Source organism: Mirounga leonina, unplaced genomic scaffold (genome assembly GCF_011800145.1).
Source record: "Mirounga leonina isolate KUSES-001 unplaced genomic scaffold, KU_Mleo_1.0 Mir_125, whole genome shotgun sequence".
Taxonomy (NCBI): Eukaryota; Metazoa; Chordata; class Mammalia; order Carnivora; family Phocidae; genus Mirounga; species Mirounga leonina.
Genome location: NW_023270305.1, coordinates 73,095,168 through 73,120,038, shown reverse-complemented (window position 1 = coordinate 73,120,038; position 24,871 = coordinate 73,095,168). Strand labels below are relative to the sequence as shown.

At 42.6% G+C, this 24,871-nt stretch overlaps 1 protein-coding gene across 1 annotated transcript in view; it reads right to left on the bottom strand.

Moving 5' to 3' along the window:
* IL1R1 (interleukin 1 receptor type 1) overlaps positions 1–16,143 on the bottom strand; it is a 71,961-nt gene extending 55,818 nt beyond the window's left edge. Inside the window, 2 exon segments of the mRNA XM_035001849.1 lie at positions 7,098–7,136; positions 15,854–16,143. Of these exon segments, the coding sequence (XP_034857740.1) occupies positions 7,098–7,136; positions 15,854–15,856 (42 nt within the window). The 5' untranslated portion in view covers positions 15,857–16,143.
* Positions 16,144–24,871: the final 8,728 nt, after the last annotated feature.

The window sequence follows — 24,871 nt, the reverse complement described above, 5'->3', positions numbered from 1 at the left end:
AGCAGGGAACAAGCCAGAAGAAAATTAGGATGGAGACTCAAAGACAGCTCTTCGAGTCTAGAAGTAACTGAAGAGAAATGTTGGCGGCTGTTTAATAGTCTGAGAAGTCGGAGGTAACTAACAGTAATATATGCAACCACTTGATTTTGTGATGTCAACAAGAGAGCCAAGCAAGAAACTACCATGTATGGGGACGCCACAAAGGGCATTAACCCACCGATAAGAGAGACCAAGATGCCTCCAGCTCTACTCTTTCCAGCTGGGCTACATCAGCTTCAGTCCCCCCCTCCCTCACCTTGCCAGGATGGCGAAAGCACAGGTAAAGTGGCTATTGTGGTAGTTGGCTCATGGTAGGTGCTTTGCGTTGTTATTTTTGGTCCCCCAAAGAGAAGTGGAGAAGGTGCTACAATTTTAAGTGTAGAGTCAGGATGTCTTCCCCATCCAAAATTGGATGTGTGTTTGATGAGATTTGGGACATTACTTCCCAATATTTAAAACCAAGAAGTTAAAACTAAGACTTTACAATATTTACTTTGTCATGTATCTAAGATTCATATGGAAATAGCATTATCTTTTTAAAGTGTTTTTTTTCCCCTTCCCTATTTATCACTAGATTCTTTCAAACTAGGTCAAACACCTATGGCAATAACAAATAAATATGAGAACAATTAGAAGCAGAAATAAGAAAATATAGATGTGCAAATTTTATCTAGAAAAATGTAGTTTGTGTAGTCATCGAGACAGTATGGTACTGGCATAAAAACAAACACATAGATCAATGGAACAGAATGGAAAACCCAGAAAGAGACCCATAACTCTATGGCCCACCAATCTTCAACAAAGTGGAAAAGAATATCCAATGGAAAAAAGACAGTCTTTTCAACAAATGGTGTTGGGAAAACTGGACAGCAACATGCAGAAGAATGAAACTGGACCACTTTCTTACACCATACACAAAAATAAATTCAAAATGGATGAAAGACCTAACTATGAGCCAGGAAACCTTTAAAATCCCAGAGGAAAACATAGGCAGCAACCTCTTTGACCTCAGCCATAGCAACTTCTTACTAGACACATCTCCAGAGGCAAGGGAAACAAAAAATGAACTACTGGGACTTGATCAAAATATAAAGCTTCTGCAGAGCAAAGGAAACAATTGACAAGACCTTTGCAGCCTACAGAATGGGAGAAGATATTTGCAAATGACATATCTGATAAAGGGTTAGTATCCAAAATATATAAAGAACTTCTCAAACTCAACACCCAAAAAATAAATAATCCAGTTAAGGAACGGGCAGAAGACATGAATAGACATTTACCCAAAGAAGACATACAGATGGCCAACAGACACGTGAAAAAATGCCCAACATCACTTATCATCAGGGAAATACAAATCAAAACTACAATGAGATACTACCTCATACCTGTCAGAATGGCTAAAATTAACAACACAGGAAACAAAAGATGTTGGTGAGGATGTGGAGAAAGGGAACCCTCTTACACTGTTGGTGGAAATGCAAACTGGTGCAGCCACTCCGGAAAACAGTATAAAAGTTCCTCAAAAAGTTAAAAATAGAATTACCCTAGGATCCAGCAATTGCACTACTAGGTATTTATCCAAAGGATACAAAAATACAGTTTCGAAGGGGCACATGCACCCTGATGTTTATAGCAGCATTATCAACAATAGCCAAATTACTGAAAGAGCCCAAATGTCTATCAACTGATGAATGGATAAAGAAGATGTGGCATATGTATATATACATATATATACATATATATATATATATGTATATATATACAGTCAAATATTACTTAGCCATAAGAAAGAATGAAATCTTGCCATTTGCAATGACGTGGATGGAGCCAGAGAGTATTATGCTAAGCAAAATAAGTCACACAGGAAAAGACAAATATCATACGATTTCACTCATATGTGGAATTTAAGAAACAAAACAGATGAACATATGGGAAAGAAAAAAAAAACATATGGGAAAGAAAAAAAGAGAAAGAGAAGCAAACATAAGAGACTCTTAATCATAGGAAACCAACTGAGGGTTGCTGAAGGGAGGTGGGTGGGGGGTGGGCTAAATGGGTGATGGGCATTAAGGAGGGCACTTGTTATGATGAGCACTGGGTGTTATAGGTAAGTGAGGAATCACTAAATTCTGCTCCTGAAACCAATATTACACCATATGTTAACTAACTAGAATTTAAATAAAAATTTGAAACAGAAAAAAAAAAAAGAAAAGAAAAATGTAGCCTGGTCATAAACACACTAGGATCGAGTATAGAAAGTCTGCTAACATGATTTCCTGATTTCTCCCATTCCTTCCAATGGGAGAAAGGGAGAAAAAAGCAAACTCAAGCGGTTTTCAGGACAATGGCCATCCTTTTAATTTAATTTTATTTTTATTTTTAAATTTTTTTGTATCCTCCAACGTGTCTAACACAATGCAAAGCACTCAGTAAATACTATTTTGACACCTTAAAGTCAGACTTAGACAAAGTGATCTCAACTATAGGGAGAGTGGTGTCTACTCCCCTTTTAGGCTGATGTACTAGCAGCACTTAGAGACTTTCTTATAAATAAAATTCCCAAAATACACTGAAGAACATTTGGATGCAATAAAATTAATCCAGGGGTGCCTGGGTGGCTCAGTTGGTTAAGCGACTGCCTTCAGCTCAGGTCATGATCCCGGGGTCCTGGGATCGAGTCCCGCATCGGGCTCCCTGCTCAGTGGGAAGCCTGCTTCTCCCTCTCCCACTCCCCCTGCTTGTGTTCCCTCTCTCGCTGTGTCTCTCTCTGTCAAATAAATAAATAAATAATCTTAAAAAATAAATAAATAAAATAAAATAAAATTAATCCAGAAACATCATTTGCAGAAGTGTGTTGGCCGTTTATTCCAAAATCTAGCTTACGTTTACATTTTATTTTTGTATTTTGAAAAGAAGAAGAAGAAAAAAAGTTGCCATATCTACTTAACAGCCAATGTGGTCCCAATTTGTTAAGTAAATACCATGCTAACCATCAAACCTCTTAATGGCCATACCCAATCTTTTTTTTTTCCACTGCTGAGGAATTAAATATTTATTGATTAGTGTAGAAGTTCGGATTCATATTTCTACAAATGACAAAAAGCTTAAAGTTTATCCGTTCAAGAACAGGGTATAATTTGATGGAATTCTAATATTAAAATTTTATAGAAAGATTATTCTTGTTTATGACTTTACAATTTGTGGTTTACACCACAAATTCAAAGTTGGGACAAATCACAGAAAATCGTCTACCCAGTCACCTTCACGATTCATATGCCCCTGTTCTTTCTCTCATCCATTAAAGAGTTTGTTTTTCCAAGAAGCAATACACTCCAAAGAATCTCAAAGGAAACATACCTAATCTTTTTATATTCATAGTTTCGCTGCTACTACTTTAGACAAGATCATGTGGGGGTGGGGGTGGAAAGGGGGAAGTTCTTACATTTCTTCCTCAGGAGGACTGGGGAGGAACAAAGGAAGCAGTAGAAGCTAGAGAGAAGGAGATTAAAGAAAAGTCTGAACCACCTGAATGCAATACACCCACTTGTCAAAGCAAAACCGGCCTGTGTAACCTATGTGGGCTTCTTTCTCACCCCGTCAAAATGGATGGTTAGACCAAAACACACTTTTCTTCCGAACGATCCATGTTAGCTGAATAAGTAATAGTAGGCAAGCCCCTACTTGCCCTTTGCTTCAACGTTGGCAGTCAAACCCTGCTGTGCAGGGTCCCCCACTGCTCCTGGGATGAAGCCAGATCACTCGGTTTCAGGTTCTAGAGCCACCTTGCTCTCCCCTGACTCTACCTCTTTGCAGACATTTGCCTCCTTGCCAGTTTTCCCAGGGGCTACCTCTTTCCTTCCCCCAAGAATGTCACCCTTCCTCCTCCAGTTCAAGCGCTCCTCCCCACCCTTCCAAGTCCTTCCCAAATATTGTGCGCTCCTTCCAGAGGGTTTCCCCACCCCTCCAACCAGGGGAAAGGGGGGACTACTCTCTCCCACTCCCCTGAATGCTTGGCTTCACCTCCCGCCCTCTGATGGCACTGGCAACCCCCAATTTCATTTTACATGAGCTCTTCACTCCCCTGATACTCAAATGCTTGAAGGTAGGCTCTTTCTCTGACTGACTGTAGCTTGAACTGAGTAGACATTTGCATCTTTGCCAAATAAATGACAGCAGCGACATTTACACGACGATGCCCACCATGCCTTAGAAAATTCAAACCACACGGACGGGACAGAGAGAGCCTTTGATAACTTCTGGGGACAAGGTTTTCTGGGAAATGGACCTCAATTCCCCCAGCAGGTAGGATTTGGCAATCACTCTGGAATGCCTTGTTCTAGCCAGCTTCTTGTTTATTCATGTAATTTACTGAATTTATGGCTGTCTACTTCCCAGGTCAGTGGTTCTCAACCCACATTATACCGGCTGCATGGTAAAACCACCTAAGTTTTTTTTAATCCCTATGCTGAGACCCAGACCAATCACATCAGAACCTCGGATGGTGGGACCCGGGCAGCAGTATTTTTTTAAAGCTCCCCAGGTGATTCCAACACGCAGCCAGGATTGATGACCACTGGCCTAGACCATAGAGGGTGATCCTATCCAGCAGACCTGGATTATTCTATTTGTACAAAACTGTGGTTCACTAACACAGCAAAACCCATTTTCTACAGGGCCCCAGCAGACTGTGGCCAGGTAAAGGAAGAGAGAGTTCAGCCTCAGGGACACACAACAGGTTTCTCTAAAACAATAATTTACAATTTGGACATCAGTTCCAGACTCAAGGAAGTGCCTGTCTCCACCACCCCTCCCCTCCTCCCCCAGCATTTTTCACTTTCCTGTGAACATAGTTTCTGTACACTTGTCACATTATCTTACCAGCATTCTTAACAATTTCAATGCGGAAAAAGAAGTTTTGATCTCTGATCTTGCAGTTAAATAAATCTCAGAATTTGAGGTTAATGATAAATACTCAAGCATGGTGAGTGATGTTGGGTGTAATTTCCCACATTATTACAATAGCAAAACCATAACCTCCCTTTCTCCTTGTGAGTCAGCTCAGTAACCCACTGCGTTCATCTAGAGAAATGCTTAATCCTTGGGGAAATGTATTCAAAAGAGGTAGTCATGGCAAGTTCACATGAGATTTTTTAAATCAACGAAATCTAAGCACACAGTCTATCACCACTGATTATACTAATTATATATTGTATTTTCCTTCTAGGAAAGAAATCCCATGAGTCTTTGCATTCCCAGCTACATTATATGTGTATGTATATGTACATCAATATAACTGTGTAATGTATATGTGTATCAGTATAACATTGTGTAAGTTTAAAGTGTACAAGGTACTAATCTGATACATTTATATATTGCAAAATGATTACCACCATAGCATGAGCTAACACCTCCAACCCAACACATAATTACCACTACTTTTTTGTGGTGAGAACATTTACGATCCACTCTCTTGACAACTTTCAAGTATGTAATATGATACATTAGCTATAATCGCCATGTTGTACCTTAGATCCCCAAAACTGTCAATCTCATAACCGGAAGTTTTTATCCTTTGATCAAAATCTCTCCACTTCCCTCACATTTCCCCTCAGCCCCTGGAAATACCACTCTGCTCTGCTGCTCTGAGTTCAGTTTTTTTAGACTTTACATGTAAGCGATATCATACAATCTTTGTCTTTCTCTGTCTGGCTTATTTCACTTAGCCTAATGCTTCATCCATGTTATATATGGATGTATATGTATATGGCAGGATTTCCTTCTTTCTCATGGCTGAATAATATCCCGTTGCATATATATACCACATCTTCTTTATCCATTCACCTGTTGATGAATACTTAGGTTGTGTTCATACCTTGGCTATTGTGAATAATGCTGCAATAAACATGGCAGTGAAGATATCTCCTCAAGATCCTGTTTCTATTTCCTTGGATACACACCCAGAAGTGGGATTGCTAGACCATTTGGTAGTTCTACTTTTAATTTTTTTGAGGAACCTCCATACTATTTTCAACAGTAACTATACCACTTTAAATTCCCACCAACAGTGCACAAGGCTTCCCTTTTCTGTACAGTCTTGCCAATACCTGTTATCAGTTACCTTTTTGATATACAGATTATTCTTTAATGGACAGATGATAGTATTTGAAAAACCAGGTTTCTCCCATCTACTTCAGGCAGCATCTGCTGAATCATTCCAGAGAAATTAGCTATCAAGTTAATTTGTACCTTACTATTATATATATATTTCTTTGTATTGATTTTAGTGTAAATATTACCTACTGACCATTTCAGAGCATAGAAAATAACCCTTGCATATAATACCTTTTTAAAAAATTAGCTTACAGATAGCATGTGCCAATTTGGATGATAAATTCCCATCAGAGGTGGAAGGAGGGAGCCTTAATCATATGCTCCCTGTGAACAAACTCTGAAAAATGGCAACACTCATAAAAATATGACTACCTTAACTACATCTGAAAAAGAACAATTCCATACACTTGTGTTTCCCTTCTTCAAGTTCTCCTATCATTTCAGCACAATGAAATACAAAGAAGTTTGGGAGTCCACCAGACACATGTTCATATCCTGATTCTGTTAATCAACCACTACCATCTTGAGAAACCACCTGCTGTCTCTGGGTCTCTGTCTCCCTCAGTCCAAATCTGTGTAAGGAACACAGGTAATGTCTGAAAAGCACCCAGCAATCATGGGGAGGAGACAGACCGGGGCGGGGCGGCAGGGTGCTGCATTGTTGGTGCTCCCAGGGTAGAGCGGCTGCTAGTCGGCCCACAGCGAAGAGATCAAGAAGCCAACAAATGAAGTAATAATAATAAAAGATCTATGGAAAGTTGCCCCAGGATTTCCAGTCAAGTGCTACCCTCTCACTAACTCCGGGAATAGAATTAGGGAAGCCACATCAGTTTTAGGGTGGGATGCACTCATGGCTTTGGAATGTGTTGGTTTTGCCGCCCATGTTGGAATTTACTGTTGGCAAAAATGACTGAGCGGCTACAGTCATCGAAAGCAGCACTGCTTACCTCAGTCAAGAAGGAACTCATTGTCAAGAGGTTCAGCATCTTTAGAAACAAGATAGGGAATACTTTATAAGCACAGTCCAATAATTTCCCCCCTCAAACTATAAAAAGAGGCAGACATCCACAAAAGACACAAACATGCCATCACCTAGTTCTAGAGCAATGTCATTCATTCATTCACTGATTCATTCATTCATTCATTCATTCATTCAATCAATCATTCATTCCAGGAATACTTCAGACATCAAACTTGCTAAAATCCTTTCTGAAATTTTAGTCTTTAAAGCAAACCACGCCATTGTTATGGACCAACTGAACACAGAAGAAAACCAAAAGCCTAAAAATCTAGGAATCCTAAAATATTTATTTCAATCATAATTAGCACAGACACATTTCAAATTTTACAAATATGTTTCTGGACTTTTTTTTTTTTTTTTGGTAAATTTTCCTTTTGCTGCCTTTCTTACCTGCCATTCTCACTTAGCAATCCCCTTCCCCACGTTGCTTTTGATTGGACGATTCTGTCCAGGTTGAGTACCTAGAATTCACCTGAGGAGTCCTTTCTTCTCAGAAGCAAACCTGCCCTCTTTTCCCTGGACCAAGAGGAGAAGCTTCCTGAGCTTAAGTTAAGAAACTGACCTCATAGTCTTCCTGCTTCCTACTTCCATGTTCCTATGTCCACAGAAACCTGCATCCCTTCACACCTCTTTGGGGCCAACAGATCCTGGAGCCTTCATCCCAGATCTCACACACACACACACACACACACACACACGCACATTAATCCCCACTCTGCTCTGGCCACAAATGACCACCTGTGCCACTGAGACGACCCGAGAGTCCACCCGATCATCAATACTTTGTCTTGGTCCCCTATGTTTCTTCACAAAATGGAAGCGCTTCTTGGCTTCTGTCCTTACCATTAGGCACCTGAGGCTATGGTCCACCCACACCCCTTCTGCGGGACTCTCCCAGCACTGCAGACTCATAAGCAAAGCAACTCCATTAGAATGGAACCAGAGGGACCAGAGTGCAAGAGGATACATAGTAGAGAGAAGCCCTCTCCTCAGGGCCTTCCCCAGAGAATAAAACTTAGAATTTGCTCTCTTCTGGACCACAGAAAATCATGGCTTCAGTGCTCAGAGGACAGTCCCATTCTGCCCCTGGCCCACTCAGTGTCCTTGAGGAAAGCTCTCGATTCTTCACCTCTGAAGTTAGAATGATAACACTACCTGTACCTCCAGGGAAGGATGTGGGAGAAGCTCTGGTCCTGGGAGGGGTCCTCAGCACGAAGCCGACCCTCGGGCACACGAGTGGCCCACACTGCCAAGCCAGAGTCCTCCTCTGGAACCCAGAAGTGGCAGGGCACTTTTGCTGTTTCTTTCCTGCCTTCCTTTTGGTTATTGACATTTGATTCGGTCTCAAAGCCGGACTGTAAGCTGCTGCTCATTTTCTAAATCTTTTCTATTTTGCCTCCCACCTCCTCTTCCTCTTCCTCTCAAGAGCATGGAGCACAGGGCCTAGCCCAGACTGGACATGGCAACAACAATTTGTCAAAATGATCAGTTAATTTAGTAAGGTGTGAGATAATGAAGGAGAAGGCCTTTGTAAACTGAGTTTTATCTCTGGGAGAGGTATAATGTGTATTGGTGGTATGTCTCCGTGGACATGTTTAGACTAAGCTTTTGTCACTTGTCAAACACACACAGGAATTCATGGCTGGACAAGAGAGTGAAGCATCCTGGGTGCCAGCCAGCCCTCTACCAGAGGTCACCCATGTCACTATCTCTTGGGGCAAATACAATGACTTCTCCCCACGGCATCCATCACCCAGGTGAGCATTTATAGTCTATGTGCGTGTGTAAGATTTGACAGACTCTGCCACCATCTTTCCAGCCCATAACTGAAGACTCCCCGAAATTCAGAATAAAATCCAATCTCCTGACAGTGACCTCAAATGCCCACAGTGATCTGCCCCCTGCCCCTGTTTCCAAGCTCACCTCCAACCCCCTCCCGCACACTTGGCCAGCCCTGTACATGTCTTCTCCTGTTCCTCCAACAGGGCTCTACATCACTTGTTCCCTCTGCCTTCCACCTGTGTGCCTCTGAACTCACCCTCCTCCACCAGGACTCCCACCACCAGGCTAAGGCAGATCTTGGCTCATCAGTCACCATCTTAGCACCAGCCTGCCTCTTTCATGGTACTAATCGCTATGGGTGTAATACATACTGCTGCCCAGTTGTTTTGTGTGGCCCTTGCAGGCAGCAGCCAGATCACCCTCAGCCACTACAGCATCCCATGGCTAGACACCCAGCAAGGCCTCAAAAAACAATCACTGAGCGAACCAAAATTATGATCACAATTTTTAAAACAAGCCCAATACCGCTACACACCTATTAGAATGGCCAAAATCCAGAATGCTGACAACACCAAATGCTGGTGAGGATATGGAGCAACAGGAACTCTCATTCATTGCTGCTGGGAATACAACATGGCATAGTCACTTTGGAAGACAGACAGTTTCCTACAAAACTAAAAACAGACTTACCACGCAATCCAGAAATTGTGTGCCTTGGTATTTACATAGAAGAGTTGAAAATTTACATCCACACAAGAACCTGAACATAGATATTTATAGGAGCTTTATTCATTAATTGCCCAAACTTGGAAGCAACCAACATATTATTGAGTAGATGCATGGACAAATAAACTGTGGTACATCCAGACAGTGAAATATTATTTAGCACTAAAAAGAAATGAACTATCAAGCCATGAAAAGACACGGAGGAAACTTAAATGCATACTACTAAGTAAAAGAAGCCAGTCTGAAAAGACTATTCATTCCTTGATTCCAACTATATGGCATTCTGGATAAGGCAAAACGATGAAGACAGTAAAAAGATCAGTAGTTGCCAGGGGTTTCGGCTGGGAGTGGGGAGAATGAATACGTAGAGCACAGAGGACATTTAGGGCAATAAAATACTCTGTATGATACTGTAATGATGTATGCATGTCATTATATACTTGTCTAAACCCATAAAAGGCACAACACCGAGAGAAAACCCTACAATCAACCATGGACTTTGGGTGATAATGATGTGTCAGTGTGGGCTCATCAACTATAACTAATGTACCACCCTGGGGTGGGGGATCCTATTGATAATGGGGGGGAGAGGAACATACATGGGAAATCTCTATACCTTCCCCTTAATTCCACTGTGAACCTAAAACTGCTGTCAAAAATAAAGTCTAAATAAAGAAACCTCCATCATGAAATGAGATATGAAAATTTTAAAAACACACTGAATCAACCTGTTCCCCACAAAAGACCACAAAAGTTGAATAAAAACCAGTTGGCTAGCATCCTATGTTGACAAGCGCATGGGGAAACATGCTCTCTAACATTCCCAGAAGTATTATTTAGGAGGGAGGTGGATGGGCAGTTTTGAAATACATATCAAAATCACAAATTCCTAAGTCCTTGGCCTGCAATTCCACTTCTAGGAATTTAGCCAATAAACACACTTGTTTGCACTTCTGCAAAATGACACAGACGACGCTGTTATTCATTGCAACACTGGTTGTAAGAACAAAAGATTGCAAACAACTTAAAAGTCCACTGAAAGGGGTGCCTGGGTGGCTCAGTCATTAAGCGTCTGCCTTCGGCTTAGGTCATGATCCCAGGGTCCTGGGATGGAGCCCCACATGGGGCTCCCTGCTCAGCGGGAAGCCTGCTTCTCCCTCTCCCACTCCCCCTGCTTGTGTTCCCTCTCTCGCTGTGTCTCTCTGTCAAATAAAGCAATAAAATCTTAAAAAAAAAAAAAAAAAGTCCACCGAAAGGTTAAAAATGCACCTCGTTAGATGCGCATACAAAACAGGGTACAGAAGAGTATAAACCATTAGTGTGTGTGATGGCTAATTTTATGTGTTGATTTGACTGAGCCCAATTAGCTGGTGTGTGTCTGTGAATGGGTTTCTGGAAGAGACAGGCCTTTGAACTGAGTAAAGCAGAAGGCTCTCCCCAGTGTGGGTGGGCATCATCCAATCCCTTGGGGGTTGAAATAGAACAAAGAGGCAGAGAAAGGTTGAATTCACTTTGCATGACTACTTGAGCTGAGACATCTATTTTCCCTATGTGCTCCTGGTTCTCATGCCTTCAGACCTGGACTAGAATCTACACCTTTGGCTCTACAGCTCTCGGGCCCTAGAACTGTGCCATGTGCTCTCCTGGGTCTACAGCTTGTAGACAACAGATGAAGGGACTTCTCAGCCTCCATAACCACTTGAGCCAATACTTCATAATCTCTTTTCTCTCTCTTCATCTCTCTCTCTCTCAAAATATCCCAATGATACACCCAATTTTACATATAAAACCAATAGGAGATTGATGTAGCTATCTCCTGTTGCTCTTGTTTCTCTGGAGAACCCTAATACAGTGTGGGAAAGGTGGGAAAAAATTATTAACAGTTACTTAGCTACTTGTTGGTGAAAGAGAGGGAAAGAGGTGTCTGGGGAAAAGGGAGAGGAAAGACTTCACTGAATAGCCTTTTAAATTGTGTGTTAACTATTCAAAAGTACACAAACTCTATGTTAATTGTTGAAAAAAATTTTTTTAAGTAGGCTCCATGCCCAGCGTGGAGCCCAACATGGGGCTTGAACTCACCACCCTGAGATCAAGACCTGAACTGAGATCAAGAGTCAGATGCTTAACCAACTGAGCCACCCAGGCGCCCCTTGCTGAAAAGTATTTTTAAATTCCAAAATCTTACTGAAAAGTTGAATAGCAAATTGTGTAAAATACTATTTTGAATTATATTCTTATGCCCATCTTCTAGCTGGAACAACTAAACAAAGAAAAGATAGGTAAGTTTCCTGGGAGAAAACAGCCGGCCTCCGCTCCCAAGCTAGAACTTGCCTTACTCTGTCCCATCCTCCTTGGAGACATTTTTTGGACATTCTTAGTGCAGAATTGGGGGCTCAATGGTTAAAACGTATAAGGAAAGTGTCCCTACATATTAAACACTCAACGTGTCTAGGATGAGGTCATAAATTGGATAATCCTGCCTGGGAATGTCGGCCCGAAAATCAACTTCAGGTACCATTTCACAATGGCCCACATAGATTCAGAGACCAAGGCAGAGCCCCCCACCTCCCCACTATCCTCAAGTGAAGGATGGATTGGCTGAGTTTCCAGGCCCAGCACCTCCAAAGGTAGAACTGGACTCAGCACTTTTGGATAAAGAATCAAGCACATCAGCACTCAATTGTCCAGAGCAGTGCAGCACATAGGCTAGAAAGTTTAATAGACTTGGTATAGATTGATGGGCACCTCTCACCACTAGCTCATCTCATCACCTCTGGGCCACTTACTGAGCTTCTCAGAGTCTCAGTGGGTTTGGTCCTTGAGCAGGTATATGATACCAATCTTGCAAGGTTGTGAACAGATTAGACATAATGAGGCAAGAACCCAGATCAGCACATGTTCCTTAGTGGGAACTCAATAAATGGTGACTATGTACCCAAGTGAAGAGCACAGACATCATCAGTGGTCCCAAACCTATATGCCGTTGTCTCTAGAGTTCAGTCAACCCTACCCCCACCAACCTGTGGACTCTAAGTAAGACTGCGTCATGAATCCCAGCTGTGCACTGACTAGTGGTGTGACTTTGGGCAAATCCCTTCTCTGTACTTCAGCTTCTTAATCTGCAAAATAAGATCATAACAATGACTACCTCATCAATGAACGCTTAAAACCAGATCTCACATATTAAGTATTAGCCATCATTATTATTTATCCGGTACCAAGTTCAAACAATTGCTATCAGTTTGGTTCTGATTCTAACAGCCTAGCACTGAGCTGGGGGTCAGAGTGAAACTCTGTACCCCCCTGTAACACATTTCATCCTCACACCAAGTTCATGAGTCTTACACTTACAAGTTATGATCTCCATTTTCCTGGTTCTACCCTTGGCTTGTATTCATTTGCTTAATATCCATGAAGAGCTTTAAAGGTTCACTCAATAAAAATGGGCACCAACCGAAATGAAATTAAACAAAATCATCAACCTGCCCCAGAAAAATCTCCATTTTCAAAATCTTCTGTGATTCCTTTTTAAGAAATTCTTTTCCCTGCAGAGTTAGGTAACAATGTTCCTAGCTCCCTTCTGTGGACTCATTCTAGAAACATTCATTGAGCCCCCGCTCGGTATCAGACCCCAGACCAGGCGCTAGGGAGAGAAACACATATAAACAAGTCCCGCCTTTGAGAAGGAGAACTGAGCAAAGCAAGTGGTCAACAACAACGCAATCTAAGAAGAATGGTGTGCCGTCCTGCATGCAAGTGAGATAAGTAAGCAACAAAATAGAAACCATCTTCCATCTAAAGTATCTCCATGTGCTGCTGGAACATACCAAATGCTAGCACTGAATCCAAGAACCAAGAAATATGTTGCAACACACACACACACACACACACACACACTTTCCAAGTCTAGAATTAGAACACATGGTCAAAATTTCAGCATGCAGCTCTCCAAACACTACATACTTTATAAGATGAGAATACAAATAAACTTCATGATAACAGCAATCGTAATTGTACCGTTTTATATTTTTCACTTCTTTTCTATTCAAAGAACTTTCCTCTGTCTCATCTCTGTTCCCAGTACAATCGTGTGGTGGGATGAAATGTCAATCCTTACCTTTAAATTTTATAGACAAAAAGGAAATAAAATCATAAAGACTGAGTTTTGCCCTGGGTTGTTCAAATAGTAGAAAGTCAGAGTAAAAGCATCCGAGTCCCCACACTCTCAGCAGGCCTGCTGAGCGACACCAAATGAGGTCAAAGTCCCCAGAAATTAGGTTGGCATAAGTTACTGTAAGAAATGATTGCTTTGCTGTGAGTAACCAAAAAAGACTAGAATCTGAACCCAAAGGGGCAGAATAGGAAGTGGAAAGGTATTACAAAGCCTTCCCTTAAAACAAATCAAGAAACAAAATAGCCTTTGCCAGGTATCAGATTAGCACATTTATTAAAAAAAAAAGCCAAAACCCAACATTGGTGAAAGTGTGGTAAAATGGTATTCATACAGTGCTGGAGGGAGTGTCAATTAATAGCACTTTCCTAGATTAAATTTAGTGGCAGGGATCAAGAGCTTCAAAAATGCTCATGCCCTTTGACCCCACAGTTTTCCCTCTGGGAATATAGTCCAAGGAAATAATCAAGAAGAGACACAAAGGTTTCATTATAAGTACATTGGTTTTGTGATGTTGATAATAGAAAACACTCTAGTACCTACCAACATGACTTAATAAACTCTCTGTATAATGTGATCAAACAACTTTTGTAGAAAGAAATGAGCGTTTATCTCACAGTGATAGGTTTTTATCTTTCATCTTATTTACTAATCTATATGTCCTTTATTTTATTTCTGACAGTGAGGATGTGCTAGCCCTGTCAGTTTTGCAAGGGATAGTTTAGAAGTGAATTTCAGCCATTCCTTGACCATGCCCGGCAAGGTTTTCTCCTAAGTAAGCAAGCAGGCGTGTGCCCAGAAGGTGTTGTGGGAGAGAAGATTAGCAATAGCACGCTGACTTGAAAAAGGCCATAAGTATCGCTCTAAATTCATCACCAGAATTAGGAAGATTAAATTCATCTCAAGAAGTGCTCTCTGCTCCTTCTGGGCAGCATTATCTTCTTCCTTTCCCCAACAGATCCACACGTTTCCAGGGAGCACAAACCCTCCCTTGGCCTCTAGCACACGCGGTGGTCTCCAGCAGTCTGTGAGCAGGTAGCGGGATTCACAAACAAGCTGCACCATCTGAAACATCCTTCCCTAACCCAGCTCCCCAGGCTCTGTTCACCACAGCGCCAACTAGCATTTTGCATAAAAGTAAGGAGTTGTCAATCGAATTGAATGTCTTGAACAGTAAACCTCATTTTGCTCTCCTTTTTGTGTTCTCATTTCCTATCTTTAATCTTCCAGATTCTGTCCCATTTTCTTATTCTTTCCCACAACAATGTTACTGATAGGATTATAAAAGTCAAGCGTGTCTAATAAAAAAATACTGGACATTGTTTATCATCTCTTCTGAGAGTTTTCCTTACAGCTCTGGGTGTAACATTTGTTAAGCCTTGGGGGAAAAAAAATGCTGTGCTTTTAAAATGACATTTTAAGCCCTTACTGGAGGAAACACATACAAGCCTTGCTAATACAACACATTATAACTTTAAATGCAACCAGTGGGTATCTGTTAATAGTAACGCAATGCCTTCAGTCAAACATCGGGCCAGATTGTGCCCCTCTCAAACTGACAAATTTTAATGGCAAGTGATCAAATAAGTCTTAATTCTAACATCAGCAACAACATTTTTAAAAGATTCTTATTTATAATACTGTTCACTTAAACCCCACAATTTACCAACCGTCATGCAACTATTTATGGCTTCTAAGTACTGTGTAGTTATAAAATATATTTCCCACATCTTTCATAGTTAATCTTCCATAGAGTAAAATATGCATTATCAGAGGCGATCTTTTAATATGACTCACAGACACATCTTAAGGTTAAATATGCCTACAGAGCCACATAACTCCAAGAAATTCTTAAAATCCTGTTTTCAACGAACAGCATAACATGATCAGTTTTATCAAAGCCTTTTGTCCCTCCTAAATCTTTCATCCGTATAGAAGCAAGCAAAAAGAAAACAAGGGGGAAACACGGGACCAAAAACCAGAAGTGCAATTCATCATCTTACCATCTCCTTTCTTCATCGTGGAGACATTTGGGGATGGCTGGCCTCGCAGAAGGCGGTGACTTGGAGGGTAAGCCCACAGCGTTTGTTCCCCCAAATAAGTCAACTGAGAAAACAAAAGTGCATTCTGAAGTCAGCCCTAGAGAGACTTGCTAATTCCTCTTTTCTTTTTCCAGAGAGCTTTGGGTCTGGTCCGTGCAGCCCAAGAGGTGTCCCTCACATCTTGTCAGCAGACCCAGTTTTACCGCGGCTGAAAGGAGACTCTGAGTGACGTCTGTGTCAGAGCCTATGTGGGCTTTAATCCTCAGCAGTGACACATGTGGGGAGCTATGAACAGGAAACTCAGAGCTGGGCAGACAGCCAGAATCATTCCGAAAACGTGCCAAACCCTTACGAAATACCAACACACTTTACCGCACGCTCACATCGAACGCTTCACAAGCCTGTGTCTCTATCCCCATGTGACTTTGTGTTAGACCTAGACAAAGTTTGCCAGCATGTCCAGCCTGGCAGGGGTCCCATCAGCCGATGGGTCAAGGCCAGGAATGGGGACTCATACACTCTCCCTCGGTTGCCAACCTCCCGATCCTTCTTGTAACAAAAGCCACAGACAAGAGCCTGGAGGACCTTTCAGTTCCTTTTATCTTTCAGCCCTGGGGCCCCTTCGTGATGTGCCCGTTCGCCTGCCACAGGCCCTGGGAGCACCGCCAGAATCTCTTGTCAGCGTCCTGGAGGTGGGAGACCCGCTGATCAGCCCTGAGCTTGGGGTGATGATCGGATTGTGGCAGGCAGAAGGGGAGGGCAGGGCTGTAGCCAGAGCCTCTGGCTTCCAACAGAGGCAGCCGAGTCCATCCAGGAGAGATGGTACTGCCCCGCTGCCTCATTAATCTCTCTCCTTTGGCCCCTCCTATGCCCCGATTCAGATTCACGTTCTCCGCATGACACGGGGTCCAGCTTTTCACAGTGCTGCTCAAAAATCTCCAGCATGACCAAACCTCCCACTTTGGCCTTCAGGTTCCTCCATGAGCTGGCCTCAACATGCCTTTCTGCCTTGTTCCCACTGCCCTTCACAAGAACCCCTCGGGCTCTGTCCATCTGGATGGCCACCCACTGACTCTAGAAGACGCTGCTCAAACTTTTGTTTGCACATGCTCTGTAGCCACCACCCTCCCATTATCTCTCCTTATCCTCTTGAATGTGACAGCACCCCCATGCGCATTTCCCCCCTCCTCATTGCCCCGCTCCCCATGCTTCTGATCTTTACCACCATTCACTGAAGCGTAACCTGCCCCTGCATCCTGGGGTGATTCTTCCTGCTCTGCACCCATGTCACGCCTCCATGATAACAACAGACAGCAAGAGAGGCCACTTATTATGTATCAGACATTTGTCTAGGACATTTAAATTTTTTAGACCCATTTTAGAAAACGTGTAAAAAAAGTCAACACCTTCCTCAAGATCCCTTACCCAGACTGGGTGGAGCCCAGATGAGCCGGTCTGGCATTGCTCTTCTCGTCTTACCTGGAATCAGTGCTGTTTGTTTGGGAATGTATGTACTCAGGGACAAGGCAGTTTCCTCACGCTTGTTGGTATCCTTTCTAGAGGGTGTCCCGGAAGGCATTCCCATTCTGGGTAATTACCAAACAGCCATGATTAATTGGTAGGTTAATGAAATTTAATTGAGAGACCAAATGTTCTACTTTAGCCATGGGCAGGGATTTTAACAACATTAAGAACAAGCACAACGGTCTTGAGGTTTAAGGCAACATTCCTGCAGTAGTTTTGCTGACATTTTTATTTTTTTATTTTTATTTTTTAAAAGATTTTACTTATTTGACAGAGAGAGAACACAAGCAGGGGGAGCAGCAGAGGGAGAGGAAGAAGCAGTCTCCCCACTGAGCAGAGAACCCAGGATCCCGGGATCACAACCCGAGCCAAAGGCAGATGCCCAACCAACTGAGCCACCCAGGTGCCCCTTGCTGACATTTTTAAAACCTATCTATAACATGAGTGTTCAGGTCTTGGCCATCTGGTAAATCAACAGATTGTTAAAGACATAATCCTAGTGAGAAAGTTGAGAAGACCCTCAAAGTTCAGAGTGAACTTGACACCCTTCCTCCAATGCGGAGTACACATGAGCCTTGAGGGACTAATTCCATCCCCAACTCTAGGTTGGCCCCACTGGTCTGAGCCAACCAGGGTCATCCCACCATTCCTGCCGGAGAGATCGTGGGATGGGCACTACAGGGCAAAGCCAGGTGGCACACGGCATCCTCCTGGCCCTAGCAAGGGCTCAGGGGGCGGTCTAGTCAGAGCAAGGCTTGGGGCTTCCACCTGACAATGGTAGGAAGCATCCACTTAAGACTGATACGTGAACCCTTCTTAAGATGAGAGAAACAAGCTTGAGAATGAAGCTCACACACAAGGGAGGGGTTTCCAGAGAACTACAGAGAAAGTGCTAGAGACTGATCCAACCCATATTATCTCTGGAATATACCTTTTGGTGTAGCCAGGTCAGCCAAGTTGGGTTTTCAAAGTGTCCTGACTAACACAGACTCCCAGACAGGCATCTCAGGGGAAGGAGGCTGACCACTTTTCCTCTGCACAAGAAGCTTGCTATCTTTCTGCCTCCAGTTCAGCCCTGCCCCTCCATCTCCTCCCATCCCCTTTCCCTTCCTCTCCTCCCCTTGCTCCTCTCCCTCCTCCTCCTTGGCCTCCTTCTTCCCCCTCTTTCCTCTCCTCCCTCTCCTCCTTCTCCTCCCATAAAGAAAGAGAGAACGCCAACAGAGATTCTGAGTAGACAAGAAGAGGCCAATGAGGAGAGAAGAAGCCACAGTCAGCAGTGGTTTGCAACTTCCAGACAAACACCAACTCATGAGCTCCCAGACATGGCTTTTACACTCTGAAACACGCTAGCAGGTTCCAGGGCTGCTGGCCAGGAGTGACTGATGCTGGAAGATGAATGATATTTTATTCCTGAGAGGCTTCTGGCCTCCCACTGGGTGCAAGACCCTCTTCTAAGCATTTTGGAATTAGTAAAAAAAAAAGACCTAGAAGACCCAGCCTCGGCCTCAAGAAGCTTACTATCCAGTAGATAGTTGGCTACAGATGCAACAATGAGCTTAATCCACCAAAGGTATTTGCCTCCCAAAATAGAAGTTTGTGACCCCAATTTTTCTCTAATCGGTTTAGTTTATCATCTTATCTAAACCTCCAGTGAAGGGGAGAGATTTCATTTCAAGGATTTTTCTGACCCTTTTTTCCATTCCAGACAATTTCTTCTCTCTTCCTCTTTCCGCTTCTCAGCCAGGAGAAAAAAAATGTCAGGAGTCTACAATGTTTAGTTAACATGTGTGAACACACACACACACATACTTGTTCCTGGGATTTCTCAGTTGCTTAGTTCCTCCACAGAGTTCATAAAAACAAGTAGTCATAGTTGGCAACAAAAATTCAATACCAGAAGTTAATGGAAAATCTCCAAACTCCAGGGTCCTTTATAAATGCTGGCGCATAGGACTCACTGAGCCAAGCCCAGAGCTTTGACTATTCAAACTATAGAAAACGTCATTATGACACACTTTTATTAGTAACATGGTCTCTGTAGAACCCCGGAACATTCTGTATTTATACTTAAGTCAGAAACAACTCATGTACTTTCCCAGAATATTCTTAAGAAAAAGTTTACACATTCAGGATTGACTTGCATTTAAGAATATCTTTAATGTGTTTGTAATTCATGTGTTTCCTACACATCACATTTGATGAGAGAGAAGACTATAAAGAAGCACATGCAATATCTTTGAGCATGAGCTTGTGTGTGGGTGCATGTGTGTGTATCTGTGTGCACCCATGGCCATACCTGGACTCTAACCTTGACTCTCCTACCATAGGCTGTGAGTCCTTAAGAAAGGGTAAACCTCTGCTTTACAGTCCAGCAATTTTGCAATTAAATGGACACTGACCTGGGTCCCAGGAGACCTGAATGAAAGAAACTGCTTTAACTTCATCATTGTGCTTTTGGAGCAATCACCTCTCTGGACCTCAGTTTCTACATCTGAAAAAAAAAATGCAGTGTAGTCTAAGTCCTTGTGACATAAAGTGTAGCCATAGGCCAAGAGCATCACCAGGGAGCAGATCAGAAATACAGACTCTCGGGGCCCTACCCCAGAACTACTGAATCAGAATCTGCATTTTTAATAAAAGTGCCCAGGTGACTCGAGTGCATATTTAGGTTTGAGGAGCACTGGTCTGCATGATCTCTGAAGTGCCTTCCAGTGACACATTCTGTTAGTTTAACTTTTGTTCCTTTAAACAGGAAAATTAACACATCATGCCAAATGACTGCCTTGTAACCTTTGTGGTTAAGCCCTGGGAGAATCTGGTTTGATACTTGCATGTTGATTTCACTCCTGCTCCAGGCAACCAACATATAAACAAATCGGATTGTCCGCCTGACCCTTCCAGACCACCAAGTCACGTGGTGTTTTCCAGCTTCCTACCAAACCTCTTAAGAGTACGCCATCTTTTAATACTTCATACGTCCAGAGAGCTTCCTCATCCATCACTGGGTCTGAGGGATTTTGCAAGTACAGATTAGTGAACAGGAAAGATTTTGGATGAATTATTATAGAGCTAGTCTTTTAGCACTTAATGAAGCCATGATCACTAAGAGAAAACATGAGTTGACTAAGAATGAGCCAAGCCTGGGGAGGCTCATTAAATCTGTTTGATGGAGTTATAGATGGGAAGATTATGCAGAACACTGCAGACTTAATGAATCAAGAACTCATGCAAGCATTTGCAAACCTCTTTCTTGTGAGCAAAATGAAGAATACGGTTGGTAGAACTGGATACTTTCATAAACACCCATGCTCCATGACAAATGGATCAACCTGAAGAGTGGTCTCCAGTGAAAAACCTCAGGTGCCCTCTCTGGTCCCTCCTAGGAAAATAGCAGCCAGGCTGGGTGTACACACGGTCACGGGTGACCCACTAGTTGTAGTAAGTCAAGAGTAAAGGAGAATGAGGGGAGGGAGGATTGGAAGGAATACATTTCCCCCCCAGAAAAGCAAATTCAAGGGTAGAAAGCAGAACTGGAAGAATCTGAAACCAAAAAATTTAGCAAGTGAGCATTGCCAAAAAGATCCAGAGAATGTAGAGGTAGATCCTGGTAATATTTCCAAAGGCCATGTATGGATGAGAAGAGAAGGTAACAAAGCCAAGTTAGAGGCTGGAGGCAGAGTTGGTGGGCCGAGTGCAAGTTCCTGCAGCCTAAAGGCAAAGTTGGCATATTTACATGATGAGGGACCCGGAAGTAGAATGGACTGAAAATTCACTGAGTGGGTAAATCAGGAAACCAAAATGTCCCATTAGGAGGGAACCACAGGGCCAATCTAACAAAACAAAATTTAACAGAGACAAATGTAAAACCCTATTCTTTCTTCCCAAACCTAATTTTGTAAGTACAGGCCAGGGCACACAAAAAGCAGAAACATTGGTGGAAAACAAAACCAAACAAACTGGGGGATCTTGATTGACTGAGACGTCCTTGATGAATCCTGAGTGGGATCGGAGACTGCATGCTTAGCTGCTCTGGTGGAAGTGTGACTTCTAACACAAGGGAGGGTGGTCACTCTCAAGATCAGTCTTCAGAACAGTGTTTTCTAAACATGTTCCCATCGTGGCACACTGACAAAATGATAACGAGGGCTTTCCTGGCCTGAGAAGGCCATCCAGACTCTCCTGTTGGCCCATAAATCAAGGGGATTGATAGCTGCACACCTGGAAACCATCAGGCCATGCCAGGGGCCAAGGTATCCTAACCCAGAGATGGAACTAGGACAATGTGGCAGAAAGTTCTGGAGGCCAATATAAGAAAGACCTTTGTAACAATAGAGCTCTCAGCAATGAAATGCACCAAATCCAAAGATGATGTGTGTGCCCCAACCCTGAAGTACTCAAACAAAGGCCACTTGGGGTGGGCATGAACATCTAATAGGACTCCCTTCTGCCATCCCTTCTTGGCCCCCTGATTTTTCTTTCAGTCTGTGGATTGGTTTGGTTTGGTTTGTTTGCTCTCATGGCCAATCACTGTTAGGAAGGGCATTTTCTCACCATTCACACACTGAAATAGGAAATTGGGGCTAGTAAGAGCAATCCAAGTCTAGAATTTATTTTTTTTTAAGATTTATTTATTTATTTTAGAGAGCTTGAGAATGCACATGAGTGGGGGAGGGGCAGAGAGAGAGGGATTGAAATAGACTCCAGCTGAGCACAGAGCCCAACACGGGGCAGATCGTGACCTGAGCTAAAATCGAAGAGTCGGATGCTTAGCTGACTGAGCCACCCGGGCTTCCCCAAGTCTAGAATTTAGATCTACAAACTTCAAGTCCTTTCCTCATTTTCTCTCTAGCTGTACACTTACATGAATTTTGGGTACCGTTTTCAGTTCTTCCAGTGAATAAGGAATTCACTGTCTTTAATAAGGTAAGGTGATATATTGCTTGTACTCATTATATGTCAAGTTCTAAATGAGTCCCAGCCCAGTAAAAGTGTCTGACTTCTTGTGCCATTAAACATTAAATGAAACTATTTTATCTTCAGTAGTTCTTTGACAGAACTTAATGCTGTTACTAACTGTAAGAAGGTTCAAAAGGTCCTGATTACTACAGATTTTTTAAGTAGTTTTGTTATTAAAAATATATATAACCACAATACGGAAGACAGGGAAAATAAAGTTTAGAAAGTCCTTCCATGATCTTGCTACCTATTTCCCGATCATTGTTAGCATTTTGGAATATTTCCATCTACTCTTTTTTTCTATGCACATATGTCTTTGTAATCTCTCTCTCTCTCTCTTTTTCTCTCTCTTTCTAAGTAACTTGTGCCCAATGTGGGGCTTGACTCATGACCCTGAGATCAAGAGTCACATATTCTACCAACTGAGCCAGCCAGGTGCCCCTCTTTATGATCGCTTTTGATTTAACATTACATCACAAGCAGGGTTTTTTTGTGCTATTACATGGCTTTCCTAATTATCATTTTTAGTACAAAATTATCACATAGTGCATACCACCTCCTATTCTGACACATTTCCCCTTCTCTGAAGTCCCTTTACGGGTAGTTTACGTAGTTTCCTTTGTGGCTTTTGTTTTACATTTAAAAATTAAACAGATTATATTCACACACTACATTTTAAGAGTCTGGATGGATGGACAGCTCTGTCTCATTCACAGTGGTTATTTGGGAAGGAAGGAATTGTCAATAATCCAGGATTGTTTTCCTCTTCATACTTTTCTGTACGTTGTAGATACCTTACCACGAGTCTGTATTACTTCTAATAGAAACTTCAAAAATCTATAGAGTATGACATTAAAGTCCCAGTCACTACAAATGGAGCACTCATGTGCTGATACTTAACAGGAATCACAAACACCATTACATTCAGTACAAGGAAGTCAATAGATCTTGTATTATTTTAATTCGCCTAACGTCAGAAGCCATTATGAAGTGCCTTGGGAGGGGGTGGGTGTGTGTGTGTGGCCTGAAAACATAGTTTTCCACGTTTATTATTCCTATATCCTCAGAGATGAAGATTTCATGAGCAAAAATACATTCATTTTCCAGCTTACTGCCAACGTGGCTTCAGTCATAGAAACCACAAAAATTTGTAAAAAGGCCCAAACGTACCTATTGGTTAACAAAAGGCTGTGGGGACTATACTCCGTTCTTGACTCAATTTCAAACTCTGTTGTTCTTTGTAACAAGTAGTTCTCCTTAAAACACCAGCTCAGTTTCATTACTTCGTCTCCAGTTGCCTCAATGTGGAGGAATCTAACTAATCATGTTCCCTAAAGTTATTTTAAGTAATTCTTCCTTTACAAGTGGTGTTTCCACTTTCTCTCCAACTTCCTCTCTTCCTCATGTGAGTGCTATTTGTCTAAAGGGATGATTCTTTTTTTTTTTTTAAGATTTTATTTATTTATTTGAGACAGAGAGAATGAGAGAGAGAGAGCACATGAGAGGGGGGAGGGTCAGAGGGAGAAGCAGGCTCCCCGCCGAGCAGGGAGCCTGATGCGGGACTCGATCCGGGGACTCCAGGATCATGACCTGAGCCGAAGGCAGTCACTTAACCAACTGAGCCACCCAGGCGCCCTAAAGGGATGATTCTTAATAAGATATTTTCTTGATATTCTCCTCTATCTATTGCCAAGGGAGAAAAGGCCCTTATCTGGGAAGAGAAATTCGGATTCTAACTGCAGCCCTCAAGTGGGAAGGGGCAAGGGCATGCAGAAAACCTTAAAGACATCGATAATGTTCTATTTCTCAGATTACTTGGTGGGTTCATGGGTATAGGTTTTTTAATTTACGGCCTAATTCTTACATTTATCACTTTGTAAATTTCGAGTATTTTGTAATTTAAAAATAATCAGGGGTGCCTGGGTGGCTCAGTTGGTTAAGTGTCTGACTTCGGCTCTGGTCACGATCCCAGGGTCCTGGGGTGGAGTCCCACATCGGGCTCCCTGCTTTGCGGGAGGCCTGCTTCTCCCTCTCCCACTACCCCCTGCTTGTGTTCCCTCTCTTGCTGTGTCTCTCTCTGTCAAATAAATAAATAAAATCTTTTAAAAAAGTAATCAATGCCCCTCTCTCGCCTTCTTGCTTTTATTTTTTTTTAAGATTTTATTTATCTATTTGACAGAGAAAGAGAGAGAGAGAGCACAAGCAAGGGGAGCAGGAGAGGGAGAAGCAGGCTCCCTGATAAGCAGGGAGCCCGATGCAGGGCTTAATTCCAGGACCCCGGGATCATGACCTGAGCCGAACACAGACGCTTAACTGACTGAGCCACCCAGATACCCCTTGCATCCTTCTTTTAAAGAGAAACAAAACGGGGGCGCCTGAGTGGCTCAGTTGGTTAAGCATCTGCCTTTGGCCCAGGTCATGATCCCAGGGTCCTGGGATCAAATCCCACATTGGGCTCCCTGTTCAATGGAGAGTCTGCTTCTTCCTCTCCCTTTACCC